We start from the raw sequence: 22,478 nt of genomic DNA, 5'->3' as shown, positions 1-22,478 counted from the left end.
GTCTGTCCATATCAGTGGGGGAGAGACCCTGAGACCCCCTCTGTCTCCCCACTACAGCCAGTTCCAGACGGCCCACCCCCATCAAGATCCCTAAATATTACATCAAAATTCCTAGGTCAGAGGAAGAGAAAAGCTAGAAGAGCTTAGGGGTTACATCCCTGGCACCCCACATGGTCCCCCGAACCTGCCAGGAGTGATCCCTGAGCACAGAGCTAGGGCTAAGTCCAACCCCCATAAAAAACAAAAAGTTAACACCAAAGATGACATTTTATTTAAAAAGCAAGTGGCCAAGAGCCAGGAGTCTGCAGGATTCAACAGGGGCTACAGCTAGTTTTCCCCAAGGGCTCATGGAGGGACGCTGCAGGCAGACGGTGGGGGACAGACAAGGCTGGTGAAAAGTTGAAGGGAGGGAGCACAGCAGGTGGCCCTGGGAAGTGAACCTGTGGACAGTGACACCTCCTGGAAAGACACGGTGTGCAGGTGACTGTTGTGAGCCTAACTGTCCTTGAGGTAAGTGTCCTTGATTGCAGTCAAAGCAAACTCGAGTGAGTCCAGGCGCCCCTGGCTGGAGCCTCATGTCCTAGAAGTGCTGTTCCTGGCGGCCAGGGCTGACCGGCACAAACACAACTGGCCGCGTAGGGCTGGCTGTCTCTTGGGAGACGCTTAGTCCAGGTGGGCATGTGCTCCGAGCTCTGTGTGACTGGAGTGTGGGTCATTTCCAGTGCCAGGAGGCCACGCTTACCCTTATTAGAGACCACCCCTCCCTGGAGGCCGTTGGGTCTTGCAGTTGCCGCCCCGCCGCAGTTCACACCCTTACCCAGCTCCAGGCCCAGAGGCGTCTCATTTCTCCTTCGTCCCCTGAGCGCATGCATACCGTCCAGTGCAGTCCGCAGGACAGCGCCCCCCGCAGCGGAACAAGGCGTCCGTCCTTTCCCGAGCATGTGGAATGCTCCTGATGCAGGCGGCCCCGCGCTCAATCCCCGCCGCCCTGGGCCTGCGCGGCCGCGGCGGGCACCGGCGTCTTCTTGAAGTTCTTCCGCGCCGGAGCCCGGGCGGCGGCGGCGGCGCCGTCTGGAGCGCCGTCGGGCGCATCGTCCGCGGGTCTCTGGGCGGCCGCCAGCGCGTTCACGGTGCCGAGCGCCCGCAGCAGGGCGGGGCCGCGGGGCGCGGGGCGCGGGCCGGCGCGGGGCTCCCGGCGAGCGGGCGGCGAGGGCAGCAGCGCGCGCAGGGCGTCCAGCTCGGCGCGCAGCTCGGCGCGCAGCGCCTCGAGCCCGGCGCTCAGCTCGGCGCGCACGGCCGCCAGGCCCTCCTGCAGCCGCCGCTCGCTCACCTCCAGTACGCCCGCCGGGTAGGTGGCCCCGCCGCGCGGCTCCCCGCACACCGAGCACACCGAGTCACGGCTGCGCGCGTCCGCTCGCTCCGCCGGCCCCTGCCCCGCGCGCTCCACCACGCGCAGCAGCTTGGGCGCGTCGGCCCGCGCCGCCGCCTCGGCGCGCAGCTGGCCCCGCAGGCGAGCCAGGCGGCCGGGGGCGCGCGCTTCCTCCGGGCCCGGCCCGTTGGTCTGCGGCCCGGGCTCCCGCCGGCGGCCCGCGGCGCGCCGCAGCGCCTCGCTCGCCCCGTAGGCGCCGCGCGCCTGCACCCACTGGCGCCCGGGCTCCGCCGCCATCCGCTCCGCCGCCGCCGCGTCGACCTGCAGGGCCGCCGCCGCCGCCCGCAGCCTAGCGACCGCGGGGGCCCGGGAGACGCGCCGTGGGAACGACCGTGGCCTCTCGGGCATGAGGCCTGGGACCCGGGGAAGCCCTGCAGAGATGGGTTAGGGACTGGATGGATTCCTCGGGGGGCGAAACCGACACGCTTCGGTGCATGGCACTTGCCCGCGGGGACCTCGCAGTCAGTGGGTCGCAGCCGGCCTCCGAGCGCCTTCTGGGTCGAGGCCACGGGGTGAAGAAACCCAGGCTCAAAACAGTCAGGAGCCGCAGCTGTTCTTGCATCTCCAGCTGGGGACTGGGCGGCCTATGAACCCCACCGCTTCCTCACTGCCCAGGGCAGCCCCACACCCTAGTGCGGCCGCTACTGAGACCCGCACTGGGACAGTGCAAGCTCCTGCCAACTCTTTAGCCACCTCCAATCCGGCCTCCCAGCCCTGGGACTTAGCACAGGCCACCCTTTCCGTGTAGAACACACCTTCCCCACCCATTGCCTAGTACTGCCACTCACCCCAGTTGTTTTGGAGAGGCCAGGGGTTACTCCTGACTAGTACCGCCACTCACCCCACTTGTGGAGGCGCTTATGGGTTACTCCTGACTCTGCACTCAGGAATCACTCCTGGGTGGCTGGGGAACCATATGGGATGCTGGGGATTGAACCTTGGTAGTCTTTGTGCAAGGCAAGCACCTTACCCGCTGTGCTATTGCTCCAGCTCCACTCACCCCCCTTTTCCAAGACCCACTTCCTGACCGACCCCAGTCCCTAGCAAGGAAGTCAGGCCCCTCCCCCACACACCCCAACAGTGGCAATAAGATGGGTCTCTGTTCTCTGTCCACCCGGATCCACCGTAGGGGCCCCCCTAGTGCCAAGTGGTGCCCAAAGTGCTGGACACTGGACCAGAGAAGCCGAGGGAGAAAGGAGTCGAGGGCTGAAGGAGAGGGGCAGGTCTCCCAACCCTGCTGGGTTGCCCCTTTTGCCCCCCAGACTCAGTTTAAGTTTCTGTGTCTGTGCTGTCCCCTTGTGTGGGAGCCCCTCACCCTACCCATCTTGTCTCAGTGCTTCCCTGGGGTGCTGTGCTCTGGTCCCTGAGGAGGGCTGTGTCCCCTTACCCTGTGTGTTGCTCTCCCTGTGCCCCAGAGGCTAGTTAGGACTCTGGGTTCCTTGGGGCCTCCCTGCAAGGCTGGGTCAGGAGGGGAGATGCTAAGACAGCCACTGGGATCTGTGTCTACTGGCCCTCAGGGGGCTTTGCCTTATGCAGCTGTGTGTGTTCACATATGTGTATGTGTATGTGTGTACATATGTGTATCTATGTGTGCCTGGTGTGCATGGTAGTGCACATGCATGCATTGCCACCATGTGTGTACATGTGTGTGAGCACATGTACATGCCTATGCACATGTATGTGGGTGCCTATTTGTGTACCTATGCATGCATGTCTGTGTATGTGTGTGTGAGAGACAGAGAGAGAGATCTGGGGTTGGGGGTGGCTGTTGACCCAGTTCCCTGCATCCCTGGCCCAGGCCACTATAGAGACTTGAGTCCCTCCACTCATTCACTGTACCTATCTGAGGTGTGAGAACTTGGTCCTCTGTCAAGCCTCAGACCCCTCGGCTCCTGCTGAGTCACCTACCCCTCTGGGACCTCCAGCATCTGGCTCTGCTGATCCCTGGAGCCTCATTAACTACCCCCCTGACCTGCTCCCAGTAATTGCAAGAATGCTGTCTAGAGAACCTTGGATTCCTTCCGCCTGCCAGAGCCGTCAGCCAGGGGCTCTGCCCTCCCCATTTACAGGTGAAATTAAGGTGCCTGGGTGGTGACAGAGATCCCACTTTTGCTTCCACCTGTGGGTGAGCGCAGGGCTGGCCCAGGGAGAGTGAGGTGGCAAGTTTGTGTCTCGCTGTCAAGGCCAATGGGACTGGGGGTGTCTCTGTGGCCAAAAGTCCCTGCTGTTAAGAGACTATAGATGTGGGGGTCACAGTTGGTGGGTGCACAGAGGGCATTGGAGCACTGGACAAGGAGAAGATGAAGGCTAGTGCAGGGTGAGAGCCCCAAGGGCCCTGAGAAGGGCCACCGAGGTGCTGGTGAGGGGGCAACAGGCTCCTCAGCCCCCAACATTACCTGAGGATCAAGAGTTGGTTGCAGGGAGCCTGGGGAGAGCAGAGGGGGTGTACACCCCTCCGAGGGCCAGGCAAAGACAAGGACAAGCTGCAGGGGGCCTATGTGACAGTGCGGAGGTCTCTGGGCAGCCTCCTGCTCTGGGAGCTGTCCAGCCTGCTCTGCTACCCCCCATTAGCTCACGACCAGTGCCCTCACTGCTGCCCTTCAGTCCTGCCCTGCCTCCCGGGAGAGCTGAGTAAGCACAGCCAGGTGCTGCCTGCACGGGGGACTGTGGGGGCTTGTGGGGGGAGCAGCAGGCATGACTGGCTTTGCTGTCTCCAAGGAATTTGTCTGGACAGAGACTCTGCCCCCTTGGGAGACATGAGGGCACAGAGATCTTTGCCTCCTCTAGCTGTCCGCACACCACCTCCAGTCCTTCCTGGTTCCCAGAGAAGGAGGCCATGCTGGGGGGCAGGGGGCAGTCCCCAAAGATCTGGAGCAGGAACAAGCCAGGCAAGGGCCTGAGGCGGGTCAGGAGCTCTGCACAGCCCACGGGTTCTGCGTGCTGTACCAGGCCAGGTGGATCCTGACGTCCACAGAGCACCCATACACTGCCACCAAGCAGGGGAGGTGGCACGGGCCCTGGAGGGCAAGCCAGGCCAGCTTGGCTGGGCTGTGGGGAAGGGCATGTCTGGCGCCCCGGGTTCCAGCTGCACAGTGGGCCTCTGTGGGCAGTGCCAGGCAGGTCGGCCCTGGGCCACCTCGTCCTGCCTCATGGCGTCTCGTTCCCTCGCCGGTTTCCCTGCCCACCAAGGTGTCCTTGCTGGCTGAGAGAGCGTGGGGTTTGCCCATGAGAGCAAGGCCAGCAGGAGCGGGGGCTAGCAGGCTGGCAGAGAGGGTACGGCCTAGGAGAGCCACCCCCGAGGCCCCTGGGCCCGGCTCTTTCCACCAGCACCCGGAAATCTCTGAACTTTCAGGGCGCCCCTTGCTCCTAAAATCCCCTTCCCTGCTCACCCTGAAAGTGTGCCCTGGCCTCCTGGGTCGCGGGCACCTCAGGTGGCCCCTGGGAATTGTCCTGGGCCAGGTGGCTCTGCGGGGGGTGTGCGTTACCCCACCAGGTCATTGCTGGAGCCCTAATGAGCTCATTACCTGGTAATGAACTTGCTCGCCTGGGCCTGGCGTCAGCAGCCCCGGGATGGCTGGTCCAGGGTGGTTCTGACCAGTCCAGGTTATAGCTCTCAGCCCCCAGATAGGCATGGCACCCGCTGGCATCTGTGTGTGCCCTGGGGGCCTGGCCTGGCTCCCAAGGGGTCAGACCCAGGTTCCTGCCTGGCCCTGCTTTGGGTGCACCTGGCAGAGAGGCAGACCTCTGAGCCCCTCCCTCCCGGAGCTTTCAGGGGTGCCCCCTCTCCTACAGCTCGCTGGGTTTTCGACACCCAGGCTTGAGTCCTGTCTCACAATCACTGGGACGCACTGACCCCTGTCAAGGGGCTGGGGGCCTGCACTGTCACTTCTAAATCCTCCTTCTTCTCTAACCTCCTCGAATGCTGCTAAGGCACCACTGGCATGGTCACTGTGTGACCCCAGACTGTGGCACGTCCCACCCCCACATCTGCCCCTGGGCCCAGATGGCCCCCACCTGGCCTATTTCTCCAGCTCTGGGTTTTTGCCCTTGTCTGCAAAGCAAGTCTCTTAAACCCAGATCTGAGAAGGACCCCTCTGTCCCATCCCACAACCCCCCCACCTCTCCAACCCTCACACTCACCCCCTTCTGCAAAGCCTGGGCTCAGAGTCCCACGGGGCTGGGGTGGTCCTGCTCTCTCAGCCCCAGGATTTATATGTGGCTCCCATCAGAAAGCCTTCCCTGACCCCCAGAACTCCTCTCTGTGCCCCATCCCCAAGAAAAGGTTTTACTTTTTATGCCTGGGGTGGGAGGGAGAGAAAGGCAATAAATCAAAGGTGCTAAATAATGTGGTCAAAATGGGAACCAAGGGGCTGGAGTGATAATACAGCGGGTACAGTATTATCAGTGATAATACAGCGGGTAGGGCCTTGCACTCGGCCAACCGGGTTCGATTCCCAGCATCCCTTATGGTCCCCTGAGCGCCGCCAGGAGTAATTCCTGAGTGCAGAGCCAGAAAGTAACCCCTATGCAATGCTGGGTATGACCCAAAAAGCAAAAACAAAAACAGGAACCGAGAGAGAGAGAGTGAAGACAGTAGAGCCTTGCACACAGCCTACCCAGGTTCGATCCCCGGCTTCCCATTGGTCCCCTGAGCCCATAGAGAGTCATTTCTCAGAGCAAAACCAGGACTAACCCCTGAGCACCCCCCAAACACACACACACACACACACACACACACACACAATAATTTGGTTGAAACATACTGACAAGGGGCTGGAGTAATAGCATAGTGGGTAGGGCATTTGCCTTGCATGCAGCCGACCCAGATTCGATTCCCAGCATCCCATATGGTCCCCCAGCACTACCAGGAGTAATTCCTGAATGCATGAGCCAGGAGTAACCCCTGTGCATCCCCGGGTGTGACCCAAAAAGAAAAAAAAAACATACTGACAAAATCTGGGTAGAGACATCAAGGGAATCTTCCCCTGATGGCCTCCCCTGAGGGCCTCCCCTGAGGACCTGCCCTGAGGGCCTGCCCTGAGGGCCCCCTCTGATGTGCGTTGACCTCCAAAACCTGGGAAGCAAGTGTGTGAGTAAGGCAAAACAGGCCTGAAAACAGGAACTTCTTAGAAACCCAGCCAAGAATTTCGGGGTCACCGTCTCGCTGCCTGGCACTGTGCAGCTGCCTCCCCAGCCTCACTCTGCAGCCACCCGTGTGTGCCATCAGAAAGGCTGAGTGTGTCACTTTCCTGCCTGAGCCCAGATGCCCAGACCAACCCTGCCAGCCCTGGTTATGTTTTGCTGTCCCTCTGCCGGGGGAGGTTTGAGGATGGTCAGGGTCCCCACCAGGAGGGTCCCACATGTTCTCCACCATCTTGTGCCCTGGTCTGGCTCTGGAGAAGCTGTGCTCCCTGTGGGCTGAGCACCCCATGGCAGGGAAGGGACTGGAGGGAGAGGACAGAGAGCTGGGCATGAGGCAGGGATCAGCAGGCAGACGGGCACATGGGGAGTGCACAGGCGGTCCCAGGGAAGCCTGCACTGCACCCTAGCCACCCCACTAAGCAGCCCTTTCCCTGTGGCCTGGGGGTGGTGGGAGACCGGGACTCAGGGTCAGCTTCTGTCAGGGAGTCAAGCCCATTCACGAGCAAAGGTTCTCTCCCAACACCCACATTAGGGTCCTGTCACCAATGGAAACTGAAGATCAACTGCAGATGTCACTGCCTTGTGACTTCCGGGTCAGCCACACGGTGGGGGCTGATGTGTCGCTGCTGATCCTCCCCGGGTATGTAGGAACTTCCCTCCAGGACATTCACAACACACCACCCAGTGACGCCTTTCCCAGAATGGTTCCTCACAGTTGCATGACAGGTAACTGTATTCTCCTTGGGGAGTGTGTGTCTAAGGTAATAATATGCAATGACCTGTGAAATACTGTGCAAAGTATATGGATGCCCGAAACATCATAGCACAGCGACCACCAGCCTCACTCCCCACCAGGAATGGCCCCTGTGTCCCTCCATCACTCATCCTTTCTTTCTGAAGACGCTTGCCTATGCTCAGTGTATGATTCTGCTCGGTTGAGTGTGTCTGCTCGGTTGAGTGTGTCTGGGACCGGTTCAGAGCGCTGGAGCATCTGCCTGGCACGATGACCCCTGAGTCTGATCCTTGGCACCATGTTTCCCGCACCCCCAGCACCACCTACCGACTCCCAAGGATGGGTCAGTCAGAGCAGCACCATGTCACTCAGGCTTCTCCTATGGCCTGCCCTGTTGGCCTGACCTGATGTAGCCCCCTCTGATAGCTGATAGCTGTTCATCTCCAAGACCTGGGAAGCAAATGTATGAATAGGGTGAAACAGGCCTGAGAACAGGAGCTTCTTAGAAACCCCAGCAAGATTTGATTCCTGGTTTTTGGTTTGATGCCCCTCAGTGCCTGATCCCCCAAGCACCACAGGGAGTACCCCCTGAGCATTGTCATGGGAGTAGCCCCCAAATCAACATTGGCAATGAAGACAGAAAAGGGCATCATATAATAATGAAAGAGTCAATCCATCTAAAAGACATAACAATGCTAAACATAATGAGCTGAACAACATAAGTGTACCTATCAACAGGGCCTCAAAAATATATGAAGCAAAATGGACACAATTGTATATAAAGGGAGAATAGTTCAGCAATAGGAGTCGTGGGCTTTAGTATCTTGCTTTCAGTAGTGAGCAGAATAGCACAACGTTTCAGAAATAAAGAACACTATAAACCAAATAATCTAACAGACATGGGGCTGGAGCGATAGCACAGCAGGTAGGGCGTTTGTCTTGCACACGGCTGACCCGGGTTCGATTCCCAGCATCCCATATGGTCCCCTGAGCACTGCCAGGAGTAATTCCTGAGTGCAGAGCCATGAGTAACCCCTGAGCATTGCCGGGTGTGACCCAAAAATCTTAAAAAAAATCTAACAGACATGTGTAGAATGTGGGACCGGAGAGAATGGGGGTTAAGGGGTTAACCTTGTAAACAGAGGGCCCCAGTGTGATCCCCAGCACCACACATGGTCCCTTGAAGACCGGCAAGAGTTACCCCTGGTCCAGAGTCAGCTGTAAGCCCTGAGCACAACTGGATGAGACAAAAACCAAGAAACAAAGACATCTGTCGAATATTCTATCCGACAACAGCAAATACAGAAAGGACATAGGACATTCTCTAAGAGAGATCATAAAACAATATTCAATACATTTAAAATGAGTTAAATAATGCAAAATTTGTTTTCTGAGAACATAGGGGTAAACTGAAAGTCAAAAGCAATGAAAATTTGGAAAATTTCCATTGCTCCTAAGTACCCAATTAGGGAAGAAATCACAAGGGAAATTAGAGAATATTTTGAGTGAGATGAAAATTAAAACACAACATACCAAGACTTCAGGGATGTAGCAGAAGTGCTGGTTAGAGAGAATTATAGCAGCAAGTAACTCATTAAAAAAGAAGAAGGCAGGCCGGGAGATGCCCAAAGTGCTGAAGCAACACTGCATTTGGGAGTCCTGGCTTTGACCCCCAGAACCACATGGGCGTCACTGGGTGCTTCCCCTGAGCACTGCACCAGAAGTAATTCCCAGCACTGCTGGTTGTGGCCCAAAACAAAAAGCAAAGGAAGCAGAAAACTTCTGTTGCACAGTAATGTAACTTTACACCTTGTTAGAGTAGAAAAAGCAAACAGAAACAACAGCAAAGTATTAAAGTATTAGAGTAAAGATAAATAAGATGTGAAAAATGAGAAAGTAATGAATGAGATTTTTTTTTATTTTATTGAATTACCCTGTGATAGTTACAAGCTTTCATGTTTGGGTTACAATAGCACAATGATCAAACACCATCCCTCCACCAATGCACATTCCCCACCACCAGTATCCCTGGTATACTCCCCCTTTCCCACCCTCCCCCTGCCTCCATGGCAGACAATATTCCCCATACTCTCTCTCTACTTTTGGGCATTATGGCTTGCAACACAGACACTGAGAGGTCATCATGTTTGGTCCATTATCTACTTTCAGCACACAGAAAGATGTTTTTTTTTTCTTAAATCAACTAAATTGACAAATCTTTAGTTAGGTTAACTAAGAATAAAGAAGAGATGATGTAAAGGATGAAAATCCAAAACAAAGAGGGAACATTAATACTAACCAAATGAAATAGACTAATTCCTAGAAAGACCAACTACCAAAACTTACTCAAGAAAGGATAGGCAGGGGCAGTGGGTATGAAGTAGTGATAGTACAGGTATTAAGTGCTTCATTTGCATCTGGCCAACTCAGGTTTGATCCCGGGCACCCCATATGGTCTCTTGAGCATCTCCAGGAGTGATTCCTAAGTGTAGAGCCAGGAGTAAGCCTACAGCACATCTGAGTGTGGTCAAAAACAAAAAGAGAAGGAAGGAAGGACAGACAGACTTTCTGCTTTTCAGATAAAATCAAGTGCAGTACCTTTTTTTTTTTTTCTGGACCTATGTAAAAAAAATACCTCTAGGAGAACCCGGCAAGCTACCTAGAGTATCCTGCCCGCACTGCAGGGCCTGGCAAGCTACCCGTGGCATATTCAATATGCCAAAAATAGTAAGAATGGGTCTCATTCCCCTGACCCTGAAAGAGCCTCCATCGTTGGGAAGGACGAGTAAGGAGAGGCTGCTAAAATCTCAGGGCTGAGTGTAATAGAGACGTTACTGGTGCCCGCTCGAGTAAATCCATGAACAACGGGATGACAGTGATACAGTGATGTAAAAAAAAAAAAAAAAAAAAAGGTAGAAAGAGATGAGGGAGATCCAGACAGAGAAAGGAGAGGAGAGATACAGTATCCATTCTTATTCAGCTTAAGAAGAAGAAAGAGGGGCTGAAGAGATATTGCTAGAGGGCAGGACACTGGCCTTGCATGCGGCTGACCCAGGTTTGAACCTCGGCATCCTATATGGATCCCTGAACCTGCCAGGAATAATTGTAGTAAGCGTAGAGCCAGGAGTAAGCTCCGAGCACCGCCGTGTGTGGCCCAAAATCAAAAAAGGAAAAAAAAAAAAAAAGAAGCTGCAGAAGCTGTGCTGGCAGTGCCCCTGGAAAGCCTTTGAGTGATACTAGAGCCCACCAGCGCACCACCTCTACTATCCCTGGCACCGCACCCTTTGTCCACTTACAACTAGAGACGCCTGTAGCGGCTCAACATGACAGCTGAACTACAGTTCCCAGCAGGCGATGCAGACGTCATAGCAGAGCGCCAGACGACATCTGGGAAAAAAATTCGCGACCTGCGCGGCGCAAGGGGCTTCGGGAGTTGTAGTTCACGGCAGTTCTGCGCAGACGCACTTTCCTGCTGGGGGCCGCCGGGTTGCTTCTTTGTGGTGGTCGCTGTCCTTTTGAAGGAGGCGAGTAGACACGAGCATCTGCCCCAGCGCTAGGCGGTCTATCAGTGTGCCCCGAGCCCGTGTGCTGTCCCCGCTCCGCGCCTGCTGTCGGCTGAGCCCAAGCCCGCCCCGGGTCCCTTGGAGAACTATGAGGAGCTGCGCGAGGCGCGGGTGATGGGGAGAGATCTACCGGGGCTGCGGGGCGCTGGCCGAGCCCGCCTGACCCCGGTCTCGGGGTACGTGCTCATGCAGCCGTGAGTGGTGTGCCACCGCTCGGTCGCCCGGACAGAAGCTGACCCTGAGTCCCGGGAGCCGGACCCGCCCCTCCGGGCCTGCCTGGAGCGCAAGAGGCTGCCTAACTGCCCACGCCTCCTGGGGCCGCTGCTGGGGGCGCCATGGAGACCCCTGCACAGAAACCTGAGGAGCCAGGTACTGTGGTTCTTGCAATAGTGCATCGCTGGGTTTGTTTGGAGAAGCCTTGACACCAGAGAGGTCAGGCTGGTTTCTCAGAGGCTCCCAGCAAGCGCTCCCAGATTGCCGTTTGAGAAAGGGACTGGAGCGTCTTTCCTTGTAACTGGAGTGTCGGAAACACGGCAATGGAATTAACGGTTGTATCAGACCATACGGGTTCTAGGAGGAGGGGGGAGTGTTTCCCAGGTGTCCTGCGGTTCTCGCGGTGGGGTAGGCGCAGGTTCGGTGATGTCCCGGGGTTCCTGGCTTCCTTGACTCCTTTCTCCTTCCCAGCTCCACCCTCCCAGGAGCTCGCCCTTGCCCTGCAGGAGAGTCCAGAGGATGAATTGGGTGCGGGTCTGCAGGATGCTGGCCCCAAGGTGAGCGCCTCTCTCCATCCCTCTCTGCTTCCTGTTTTTTGAAGTGGGTTGGCAACTTCCCTGGCAGGACTCTCAGTCACAGGGGACACGATCCCTCTTTCCCCCCCCTCCCCAAATCTGCAGACTTTACTGATGATGTTGGTGGGCCCCACGGGTGACTTATATGAAACGGGGAGGAGAAAGAGAGTCATTTTCTCCCCATCCGCCTCTGCCATCCGGGACCCAGGGTTACTGCGTTCATGTCTCGACTTGCAGAAAGGAATTTGAGGAGTAGACAAGCAATGAAATAAATATATTTTATTTGGAGGGTTTTTGAAGGTGTGGAGGGGGAGAGAGTGAGAGTGAGAGAGAGAGAAAGAGAGAGAGAGAGACAGACAGACAGACAGACGCATTCAAGAGAGAACTTGGGCTTCTCCAAGGGCAGGGAGAGCCCCTGTACACATCCCAGCATTAGACAGTAAAGCATGAAAGTACATACCTCAAGAGAGGAGATGTGGGCGACACATGTGCTCAAGGTGGCCTTTATAGGGTTTCTCCAACCTGCCCCCATGTGGGCTTCTACCTAGGTCAAAGTCTCTTGCTAAGGAGGTTACCATGGGGGTTGAGAGTAGTGATGATCTTTGAAATTCCATTTCTGGTCTTTTGTTTCTGCAGGAGCTTCTTGGGTCTGTTGCAGGAGATAGGCGAGGGTCTTTTCAGGCCTTAGTTCCTTTTTTTCCTTTTTTCTGCAAGGTTGGCTTTTGCCCTTGCCTGAAGTGGGGGGGGGGGCCCGCCTTCCCAATCCTGCCTACATCATTTACCTCTTGCCCTCAGGAGGCCTGGTGAAGGGAATGTGAGTGGTTCCCAGGGGTACCTTGCAGATGGTGGCTCATCACCGCTCCCATATCCTGGTCTCCATCTCTGGCTGGGTCAGTTGCAGTCCTGCAAGTCCATGCAGTCCTGTGTTGAGGACACTGCGGACCCCTGGCAAGAAGGTGTTAGCTCATGGGATAGCAGTCCGCTCGTCCTCACGTGGCTGCAGAAATTATCAGTTGCAGTTGGTCCTTGCACAGAAGGGCTTTCTGGGCTGGAATCAGGGGGTGCTCCTGAGCACTGCACATTGGGACGCTGTGGTCCAACCTACACAGTGCCCAGGACTCTGTGGTCTGTTCTTGCCCAGGGATGGGGTCTTGGTGTTTTCTGCCACCCGCCAGGTCGGCGACTCTGTACGTACTTTGAAGACGCAGAGACAGTGTTTTCAGAGCGGGCCCACACTCGCATTTGATATTTCTCTGCAGTGGCCTCTCTCTGCCTCACATGCTCAGTCCTCGTGAGACTGAGCACCTCTCTGGTTCTTATCGGTCATTTTCAGAGACTTCTGTGAACTGCCTGCTGATAGTTTATGCTCATTTCCTCTTCTCTGTAACTTGTCTGCATCCCGTGCAGAAAATGTGAACTTTCATGGAGCAAATCCCAAACGCCTGGTTTTGGGTTTCCCATGACAGTGGCTGGGGAGTTACATAATTGTCTGCCACACATTTGCATCTTCAGGTTTCAGTCCTGAGGTCAGTGCTTCCCTCTTGGGTGCAGGAGCCTTCATGGGGTCTTGGCCACTTCTCTCTCCTGCCAACCTCCCGCCTTGTCTTGCTTCTGCTAAGAGCCAGCAGGCAGGCAGTGAGTCTCAGAGCCCATATGCGCCCCCCCACCACCACCAGGGGCACCAGTACCACAGGATTGGAGCTGGAAGGGTGCAGAGGCGGGGTGGGGGGGTCCAGAGCAGACTCTACCCCCAGAACTCCTCCGGGGCGCTAGTGACATTTTTGTTGTTTTGTTTTGGGGCTACACCCAGTGATGCTCAGTGGTTACTCCTGATTCTGCACTGAAGAATCACTCCTGGAGGTGCTTGGGTGACCACAGGGGATGCTGGGGATTGAACCCGGGTTGGCCACATGCAAGGCAAACACGTTCCCCACTGTGCTATCACTCTGGCCCTGTAGTGAAATTTGGAACTATGTCTGGGACCTGGATAGTAGTGGGGGTCCCCCAAGATCAGTGTTGGTCCTGGGTGTGGGGAGGATGGGAAGAGGTCCAGAGTAGGGGCCTGGGATCTGGGGCAGGAAGGATACAGCAGCTCCCCAGTGGAAATCCACTTGATAAGTACAGGTTTCCTTCCTTCCTGAGGGGGTGCAGTAGCTTCCTGTCGGGATGGGGCCCTGGTGGAGTATAGCTCTAAATATGGCTTAACATTGGTTTGTCCTTTCTCCCTGACCACAGGGAGTTTGGGTTTATTGGGTTACACCCATCACAGAGCTCCCAAGAGACTCCCATTCCTTTGTTTATTGGACTCTAGCTCTAAACATTTTAGGCTTAACATTGGTATGTCCTTTCTCCCTTGCCCCAGGGAGTTTAGGGTTACTGAGTAATACCCCTCACCATGCTCCTGAGGCACTCCCATTCCTCTGTTTATCTGTAACAAATCCCCACTGGACACTGGATTTGTATTCAGAAAGTGAAATATTGCTTTTCTCTTCTCCTTATGTCCTTTGCATAGTTACTTCAGAGCAATGTCCTTTTTGTATAGACATAGATAGACAGTTAATGCTATACTTTTGCAACTTGGGAGTTAATTGACTCTGAATTAAGCCTCAGTTGCCCTTACTCCTAGCACCCCAAAAGCAGGGTCCTGACGAGGGACTAGATGGAACCAGGGCAAGCTGTGAGCTACCCTTGGCATCGAAATGGGCCAGGCCAAGAGCCATAATACTTATGGGAAAATTCTCTCATGATCCAAAGAGTAACAACTGGATTAGGACCCTGCTAGGGTTAGGAAAGATTAATCTGGCCTGAGCACTATAGTCTGAGATCTATATGGCAAGATGTCCCCAGGAGAGCCACCCTATAAGCTTAATGTATCTCCTTCTGTGTCCATATAAAATGACTAATATTATTAAGAGTAGAATTAAGATGAATGTTTATATAGTTGTTAGACTAAAGAAAGGAGAAACGTGCCCATAGATGGTATTTCACCCGTTGGTGTGTCATCTTGCTGAACGTCCTAGAAGAAGCTTCCCCTGAGGGAAGAACTTTACATCTGTTGATTGTATGACCACATCTATGGGTAATTGTTACCCCAACCCCTCATTATTCGGGATATAATTAAGGCTGTAAGAGTGGGGGGCGAGGAAAGGGAAAGAGATTGGGGGAAGGAAAGCCAGAAGAGAATGGAGATTAGATTGGAATAAATGCAATTGATACCAACCAGCCTGGCCCTCATTTCCTTCTTTGTATTTCCCCCCACCCCCCACCCCATTGCCATCAGCTGTCCCCGGTGGAGGAAGTGACGTGAGACCACCAAACACAGGGAGAGAGAGAGACAGAGAGTCGGAGACAGAGAGACACAGAGACAGAGAGAGACAGAGAGAGAGAATGAGCGAAAGAGAGAGAGAGAGAGAGAGAGAGAGAGAGAGAGAGAGAGTACTGTGGCTTTATATTCATTTTTTTGAATACACAGGGCCCGTCTGCAGTGCTGAGATGTAAATAGGGTTTCAGGGCTCTTCATATTATTCTGACAAGTGCTGTGAGTTGGGCATTGTTGACCCTGGAAGTGGAACTCTGTATTCAGAATCAATCACAGCAGCAGCCCGTGGGCACCCCTCAGCACCCACAGATGTGTGCGCTGCACCCTTTGGCCCAGGCGGCACCTAGACCACCTCCGTCCCTGCCTGGGAGGTCCCCCAGAGGCAAATCCTTTGCCCTTAGGTCAGAGTGAGAATATGGGTGTCATTCCAGGAACCGGTGACTTTCAAGGATGTGGCTGTGGACTTCACCCAGGAGGAGTGGGGGCAGCTGGACTCCCTGCAGAGGGCCCTGTACCGCGATGTGATGCTGGAGAACTACCAGAACCTCCTGGCCCTGGGTAAGACAGCCCTGAGCTTCACCCCTGCAGCCAGGCCAGGGCAGGCAAGATATGGGATATGTGATCTCTGTCCCTGGACGCATGGTACCACGGTGTCCTTGCTTGGCAATGGCAGCCCCCGCGGAGAGGGAGGGGGTGGGCAGGACTGGCAGCCTTACTCGCTCTCCCGCTCTGGAGCTTTCTGAAGGAGATGGGGTCCTAGAATGCACGCCCCTGTGGGGGGCGCCTTGTCTGGGGACCCTACAAGGTACAGTGTGCCTCATTCTGAAACAGCACAGTGCATGCCACACCCACTCTCCCCTCGAGCAGGGCCTCCAGTGTGCAAGCCAGACATCATCTCCCATCTGGAGCATGGTGAGGAGCCGTGGTGGGTGCCCGTCAGCGTCCCTGGAGGACCTTGTCCAGGTGAGCAGGGTATGGAGACATCACCTCAGCCTCTCCATGTCACCCCCCACTGCCCCATTGGTCCAGTGGTCTCTCACACTGCTGCCCAGGCCACTGGAGCACTGACAGGGTGCCCGGAGTGCTTCTGGGAAGTCAGCAATGAGCACTACAGGCAGAGACTGGCAAGAGGCCGAATCATAGCAGGAATTTCCCGCTAGGAACCAAACCAAAAGGATGGACAGATGTCAGAGGCCCAAACACACCAGACACTCGGGGGGCTCCTCCTAGCCTGGTTCTCCAGGAACCATGTCAGGAATGGAACCATGGGCTCCCACATGCAGAGCATTCACTTCAGTGCCTTGAGCCATCTGCCCCATCCCCGTTATCTCCCTTTCATCATTGGTGCCCCTCTAGACTTCCTGGCACTACCCCTTCCCGAGTCCCAGGTGTCTGTCTTTGGGATCCCCTTGGCTTCTGCAGCGGCTCCATCCACTTATCTCCTCGCAAGCTGACTTGCAGCCACCTGCCCAGGGGCACGCGTTCTCTGCCTGACTGGTTTCTCCTCGCTGTGCCCTCCACGTCTCTCCTCATGACTGGGCTCTTAGTGTCAGCTTCGCCTCGTGGGCTGAGAGAACCACTTTCTCTGTCTCTTGCAGAGCCGGAGCCCTCTCCCCTGCCGGTGGTCTGCAAGAACGAGCCTGCTCCGGAGCACGTGACTGGGTGGCTGCTGAGAACCTGCCCCCACGGCTCCAGTCCCAGGGCTGGGTGGTCCTGGGAGAGCCCGACAGGAGCTCCAGCCAGAGTGGAGGCCGTGCTGGGGAGGCGGCTACTGGACAGCTGTGGGGACGTCCCTCCAGAGGACAGCTGGCTGGGACCAGAGGCATCAGAGGCAGCATCCCCCCTGAGGGCTGCTCTCTTGGCCCCGCAGAGCCTCCCCGTGCCCGGAAAGCTGCCTGCCCCTCAGCGCCCAGGGACTTTGCAACCTGTGGCGGAGGCCGCCTCCGAGCTCCCGCGCTCCGGGAACAGCATGTGCAAGTCAGGGGCGCCCAGGAAGTCCCCGGCGGGGCCCCAGCCCAGGCAGGGCCCCGGGGAGGAGCGGTTCGTGTGCAGCGAGTGCGGGAAGGCCTTCGGGCAGAGCGCGGCGCTGGCACTGCACCAGCGCTGGCACGGCCGGGAGAAGGCGTACAAGTGTAAGGAGTGCGGCAAGGCCTTCACGTGGAGCACCAACCTCATCGAGCACCAGCGCATCCACACGGGCGAGAAGCCCTTCTTCTGCGGCGAGTGCGGCAAGGCCTTCAGCTGCCACTCGTCGCTGAACGTGCACCAGCGCATCCACACGGGCGAGCGGCCCTACAAGTGCACGGTCTGCGAGAAGGCCTTCAGCTGCAGCTCGCTGCTCAGCATGCACCGGCGCGTGCACACGGGCGAGAAGCCCTACCGCTGCGGCGAGTGCGGCAAGGCCTTCAGCCAGCGCACGCACCTCACCCGCCACCACCGCATCCACACCGGGGAGAAGCCCTACGCCTGCAGCGCCTGCGGCAAGGCCTTCACGTGCCACTCGTCGCTGAGCGTGCACGAGAAGATCCACAGCGGGGACAAGCCCTTCAAGTGCACTGAGTGCGACAAGGCCTTCAACAGCCGCTCCCGCCTGACGCTGCACCAGCGCGTGCACACGGGCGAGAAGCCCTTCACGTGCAGCGCCTGCGGCAAGGGCTTCAGCTGCCACTCGTACCTGCTGGTGCACCAGCGCATCCACAGTGGCGAGAAGCCCTTCAAGTGCAACGAGTGCGGCAAGGCCTTCAGCTCCCACTCATACCTGATCGTGCACCAGCGCGTGCACACGGGCGAGAAGCCCTATGACTGCAGCAAGTGCTGGAAGGCCTTCAGCTGCCACTCCTCGCTCATCGTGCACCAGCGCGTGCACACGGGCGAGAAGCCCTACAAGTGCGCCGAGTGCGGCAAGGCCTTCAGCCAGAACCACTGCCTGCTCAAGCACCAGAAGGTGCACTCTGGGGACGCCAAGGTGCTCAAGCTCAAGCGCGAGCCCTGCGCAGAGCTGGGCTGGGGCAGCCTCCTCCGGGAGCACCAGACAGCTCAGGGCCCCGAAAAGCCCTTTGCCATCCAGTTTGACAAGCACTTACTGGGCACCTACTACATGCCCGGTAGCCTCCTGGGAGCAGGGAGTCCGGGGGTGAGCAGCGTGGAACCCATAAACACCCTGAACGTTGCAAAACTCCTGTGTGCCGTGGAGACTCCGGCCAGCAGGAATTTCCCACCAGGAACCAAACCGGGAAATTAGCGTGGCTTTTGCCCTCTGCCGAGCACAGAGGCTCTCGCCTGCCCCAGGGTCCCATGCTCCAAGGCCTTTCCCTTCCCCAGGAAGGGTCACGTGTCAGGAGTGGGGAATGTGGGCACTTGGAGGCACTGGTCTCCCTGATGGGTCTGGGAGCTACTGAGAAGGCCATGGGAATGGCTGTTTCCTGCAGACAGGAGGCAAGTCAGCCTACCGTGCGCTGGGGCAGTCTCCTGGCACAGTTTTGATCAGGGATTACACCTGTAAACTGTTAGGGTTAGCTATTATGCTCACAATAAAACCGAAGACTTACGAACAGTGGCACTTGCAAGTGAATATTTTTCCCCTCCAGGAGGTGGGCGGGGGGAATAGTCTTAACAGTGGGACTTGGGGGAAAGCTGGTCCCCTGGACTCCATGTCCGTGAAGCTGTCAGGAGTGCCACCAGCACCAGCGTGGCTGGACAGGCCAGCATCAGGCCTGGCCTTCAGATCGGTGGGGAGAAACGAGGAGGATGCCTCCCGGGAGCCCCATGCAGCAGCAGGATGGAGTTTCTAGAAGCGTGCCTTCACTGCAGCTGGGGCATCTGCTCCAATGAACAGAACTCACCAGCACAGATCCCTGAGAGGAGCCCCCAGGCAGGGAGCCCCCCAGAATCAGGCTCTTTGCAGAGACAATTCATCAGGAATCTGTGGTTTCCATCATGTTTTTAGCAACGATACACTGCCATCCAGGGATAATCCTCTGAGTTTTTCAGTGTTCTCTAGTTCAAGAGACACTTTGATTATACTTTTTAAATCATGAAGGCTGAGTAACCACATTTTGGAGAACTGCATCGTGCACTTTGGTCCCTTACCTTCTGCTTCTTGCATATTGCATTTTTACATAGCTTTAAACATAATGCATTTATGGCTTTTATTTTTCCCCAATCTTCTTTCCCACTTAACCATCTAACAGTTCCCCATCCCCCCCCAAAAAAAAACTACATTGTGTTTAGAGTAGTTTCAAAGAGAAGCCTGATAGTGTATCTGTTCTGTCAGAGCCTTGATTGGATATTGATGTTTTTGCCATTTTTTTCACTAATAGATATGGGTTCCCAGGAGCCTCTTCCTGTGTTAGGATTCTTTTTTTTTCTTTTTGAGTCACACCCAGTGATGCACAGGGGTTACTCTTGGCTCATGCACACAGGAATTACTCCTGGCAGTGCTCAGGGGACCATATGGGATGTTGGGGATCGAACCCAGCTCACCCATGTGCAAGGCAAATGCCCTACCCACTGTGCTATCGTTCCAGCCCCTGTGTTAGGATTCTTGAATGTTTTCTTAGCAGACTTGCCTCATTGGGTGTCCTGCTCCCGGGCCCAGGCACTGTTGGAGGGCAGTTTCCCAGCAGTCTGTGTGCAGAGTGTCATGTAGGGCTCCTGCAGATCTGTTGCGTCCCAAGTGTCTGGGGCCAGCCTAGGGGTCCAGCCCAGAACTATCTCATGGGACAGAGTGAAAAGGTTCTATTTTAGTAGGTCCAGGGATGTCACTCTGGGCACTGGCCTCTTGGCCCCAGCCTGTAAGAATAGTTCTATTTTGGGGCTGGAGTGATAGCACAGCGGGTAGAGCATTTGCCTTGCACGTGGCTGACCTGGGTTCCATTCCCAGCATCCCATATGGTCCCCTGAGCACCGCCAGGAGTAATTCCTGAGTGCAAAGCCAGGAGTAACCCCTGTGCATTGCCAGGTGTTACCTAAAAAGCAAAAAAAAAAAAAAAAAGAATAGTTCTGTTTCATAACTGCATTGGCAAGCAGAATCTAGACTTGATTTGTTTTTTATCATATGTACTTTTTAAATTTGGTGGGAAAGAGGTTTGGGTCACACCCTGGCAGTGCCAGGACTTACTCCTGGCTCTGTGCTCAGGAGTCATTCCTAGCACTGCTGGAGGACCATCTGGGATTCCAGGCATTCCAGGCATTGAACCAGGGTAGCTACAAGCAGGCAAGTCTCTTTCCCCCTAGACTATTGCTCCAGCGCTTGTTTTCAGTTATTTAAATGTACCCTATGTCATCTTTTTATTAAGGGGAAGATGTTTTTATTTATATATAAATGTTCTTTTTCTTATATAAATAATACATGTATTAGTCCTATAAAAATTTGTAAAAAGTCAGATGATTTTAATAATAAAAATAACCTCAGTATCTCTTCACTGTCATTACCTGTAGACACTTTTCTTTCTTTTTTTGTTTTTCATTTTCACATAAGCTTTTTTTTTTGGCTTTTTGGGTCACAACCGGCAATGCACAGAGGTTACTCCTGGCCCTGCACTCAGGAATCACCTCTGGCGGTGCTCAGGGGACCATATGGGATGCTGGGAATCGAACCCAAGTCGGCCGCGTGCAAGGCAAACGCCCTACCCGCTGTGCTATCACTCCAGCCCCTCACATAAGCTTTTTTTTTTTCGGGGGTGCTTGGGGCCACACCTGGTGGTACTCAGGTTACTCCTGGTTCTTTCTCGGGAGTGACCTCTGCTTGTGTTCAGGAATCAAACCAGAGTTGGCTGTATTGCAAGGCAAGTGCCCTATCCTCTGTACTACCTCTCTGACCCTGTCTTTTCTAGTGAAGCTGGATTCAGACTCTGCATGTTATTCCTTCCCTTTCCCTTCTCTTCACTGTTTCAGTAGCCAGAGGTTACACATTGTTGCACACACCTTGGGTTGCCTACTCTCTCACTGGGCTGTGGTGCCAGTCTCATTGAGATACAAAAGCCAACTGTATCTTTTCCATATTCTAATTGCATTGCTTTTTTCCTTTTGAAACTTTATTTTTTGGTTTTGGGTCACTGGCAGTGGAAGTCAGAGCTTACTTATTCCTGTACTCAGGGATCACTCTTGGCCGGCTCAAGAGACAATATGGGATGCCTGGGGTTAAACCCAGGTCGTTTGCATGCAAGGCAAACTCCATACCTGCTGTACTATTTCTCTTTCCCCTGCCTCATTGTTTTTTTGCTTTGCTTTTTGTATCACACCCAGCGATGCACAGGGGTTACTCCTGGCTCTGCACTCAGGAATTACCCCTGGCGGTGCTCAGGGGACCATATGGGATGCTGGGAATCGAACCTGGGTCGGCCGCGTGCAAGGCAAACGCCCTACCCGCTGTGCTATTGCTCCAGCCCCTGCCTCATTTTTTTTATATAGAATTATCGTCATTCCAGTGCACTCACCTGTCCTCCTGGCTTCTCTCGCCTGCATATGCCTACTTGCGGGGGTAAGCTGAGCACTGCTGGGAGCTGGAGAACTGGGGTCTAGTCATTAATGCGCTTCAAGTGGCTGCCACCAGCAACCACTAGATGGCAGCATAGTTCCATTTCCATCTCGGAGGTCCAGTTGTAGAAAATAGGGCTCTCACACTCAGTGGCTGATACATCTCACCCTCTAATGATGCAGATCAGACCTTAAACAGAAATCACTGGGGACTGCATACTGCTCAAATAGTAGGGAATTTACCTGGCATAGCCCCAAATTATATCTCTGGCACTACATGGTCCCCCAGCACCCAGAGTGTGGTCCTGGTGGCCTTGGGCACGGTTTGGAGTGGCTCCTGGTGCCCTGGCACCTGGAGGTATGGCCCTCATTGAAAAAAAAATAAAAAGGAGGGCTAGAGAGCTAGTATAGACCTAGGTTTGATTCCCAGTATCCCATATCGTCCCCTGAGCATCACCAGAAGTAATTCCTGAGTGCAGAGCCAGGAGTAACTACTGAGCATTACTAAATGTGGTCCAAGAGCACTGTTGTCCCATTGTTCATCGATTTGCTCTAGCAGGCACCAGTAACGTCTCCATTATGAGACTTGTTACTGTTTTGGCATATCAAATATGCCATGGGCAGCTTGCCAGGCTCTGCTGTGCGGGCAGGATATTCTCGGTAGCTTGCCAGGCTCCGAGAGGGATGGAGGAATTGAACCAGGTCGGCCGCATGCAAGGCAAATGCCCTACCTGCTGTGCTATCGTGTTTTAAAGGTCAGAGAGCTAGTACAGGGGTAAGACTTGCCTTGCATATAGGCAACCTGGTTCAATCCCGAGCACCCCATGTGGCCCTACTTGCGGGGGTAGGTGTGAGTAGGTTGGTGTGATCCTTGCTCAGGGATCACACCAAGCCCCACCAGGTGTGATCCCTGAGTAAGCTCTGAGTACCTCTAGGTATGACCCCCCAGACCAAAAAAATATAGAGTTTCACTGAATTAAGGAAACTGATCTGAAAAGGCCCCAAACTATGACTCGACAGGAAAAGA

General features: G+C 55.1%; 2 protein-coding genes across 5 annotated transcripts; one reads left to right on the top strand and one right to left on the bottom strand.

Annotated features, from left to right (window-relative positions):
- Positions 1 to 231: 231 nt before the first annotated feature.
- On the bottom strand, positions 232 to 2,540 carry LOC129399327 (protein FAM246B-like). The gene has a single exon (XM_055118908.1). The coding sequence runs from the start codon at positions 1,775 to 1,777 to the stop codon at positions 974 to 976; it is 804 nt and encodes a 267-aa protein (XP_054974883.1). The 5' UTR covers positions 1,778 to 2,540; the 3' UTR covers positions 232 to 973.
- ZNF74 (zinc finger protein 74) lies at positions 1,233 to 18,530 on the top strand. Of its 4 annotated transcripts, XM_055118896.1 has the most exons (6): positions 1,233 to 1,348; positions 7,104 to 7,297; positions 11,552 to 11,637; positions 15,406 to 15,532; positions 15,842 to 15,937; positions 16,573 to 18,530. In XM_055118896.1, exons 2-6 carry the CDS (start codon positions 7,117 to 7,119, stop codon positions 18,213 to 18,215), a joined length of 2,133 nt encoding a protein of 710 aa, XP_054974871.1. In that variant the 5' UTR covers positions 1,233 to 1,348; positions 7,104 to 7,116; the 3' UTR covers positions 18,216 to 18,530. The 4 variants fall into 4 exon arrangements, with proteins under 4 accessions (XP_054974871.1, XP_054974873.1, XP_054974875.1 ...); XM_055118898.1 differs by lacking the exons at positions 1,233 to 1,348; positions 7,104 to 7,297 and adding an exon at positions 7,369 to 11,236; XM_055118899.1 differs by lacking the exons at positions 1,233 to 1,348; positions 7,104 to 7,297 and adding an exon at positions 11,245 to 11,418.
- The last annotated feature ends 3,948 nt before the right edge of the window (positions 18,531 to 22,478 follow it).

The sequence above is a fragment of the Sorex araneus genome, chromosome 11 (assembly GCF_027595985.1).
Source record: "Sorex araneus isolate mSorAra2 chromosome 11, mSorAra2.pri, whole genome shotgun sequence".
NCBI classification, from domain to species: domain Eukaryota; kingdom Metazoa; phylum Chordata; class Mammalia; order Eulipotyphla; family Soricidae; genus Sorex; species Sorex araneus.
The sequence above is the reverse complement of the archived record's forward strand: the minus strand, read 5'-3'. Positions and strand labels throughout refer to the sequence as shown.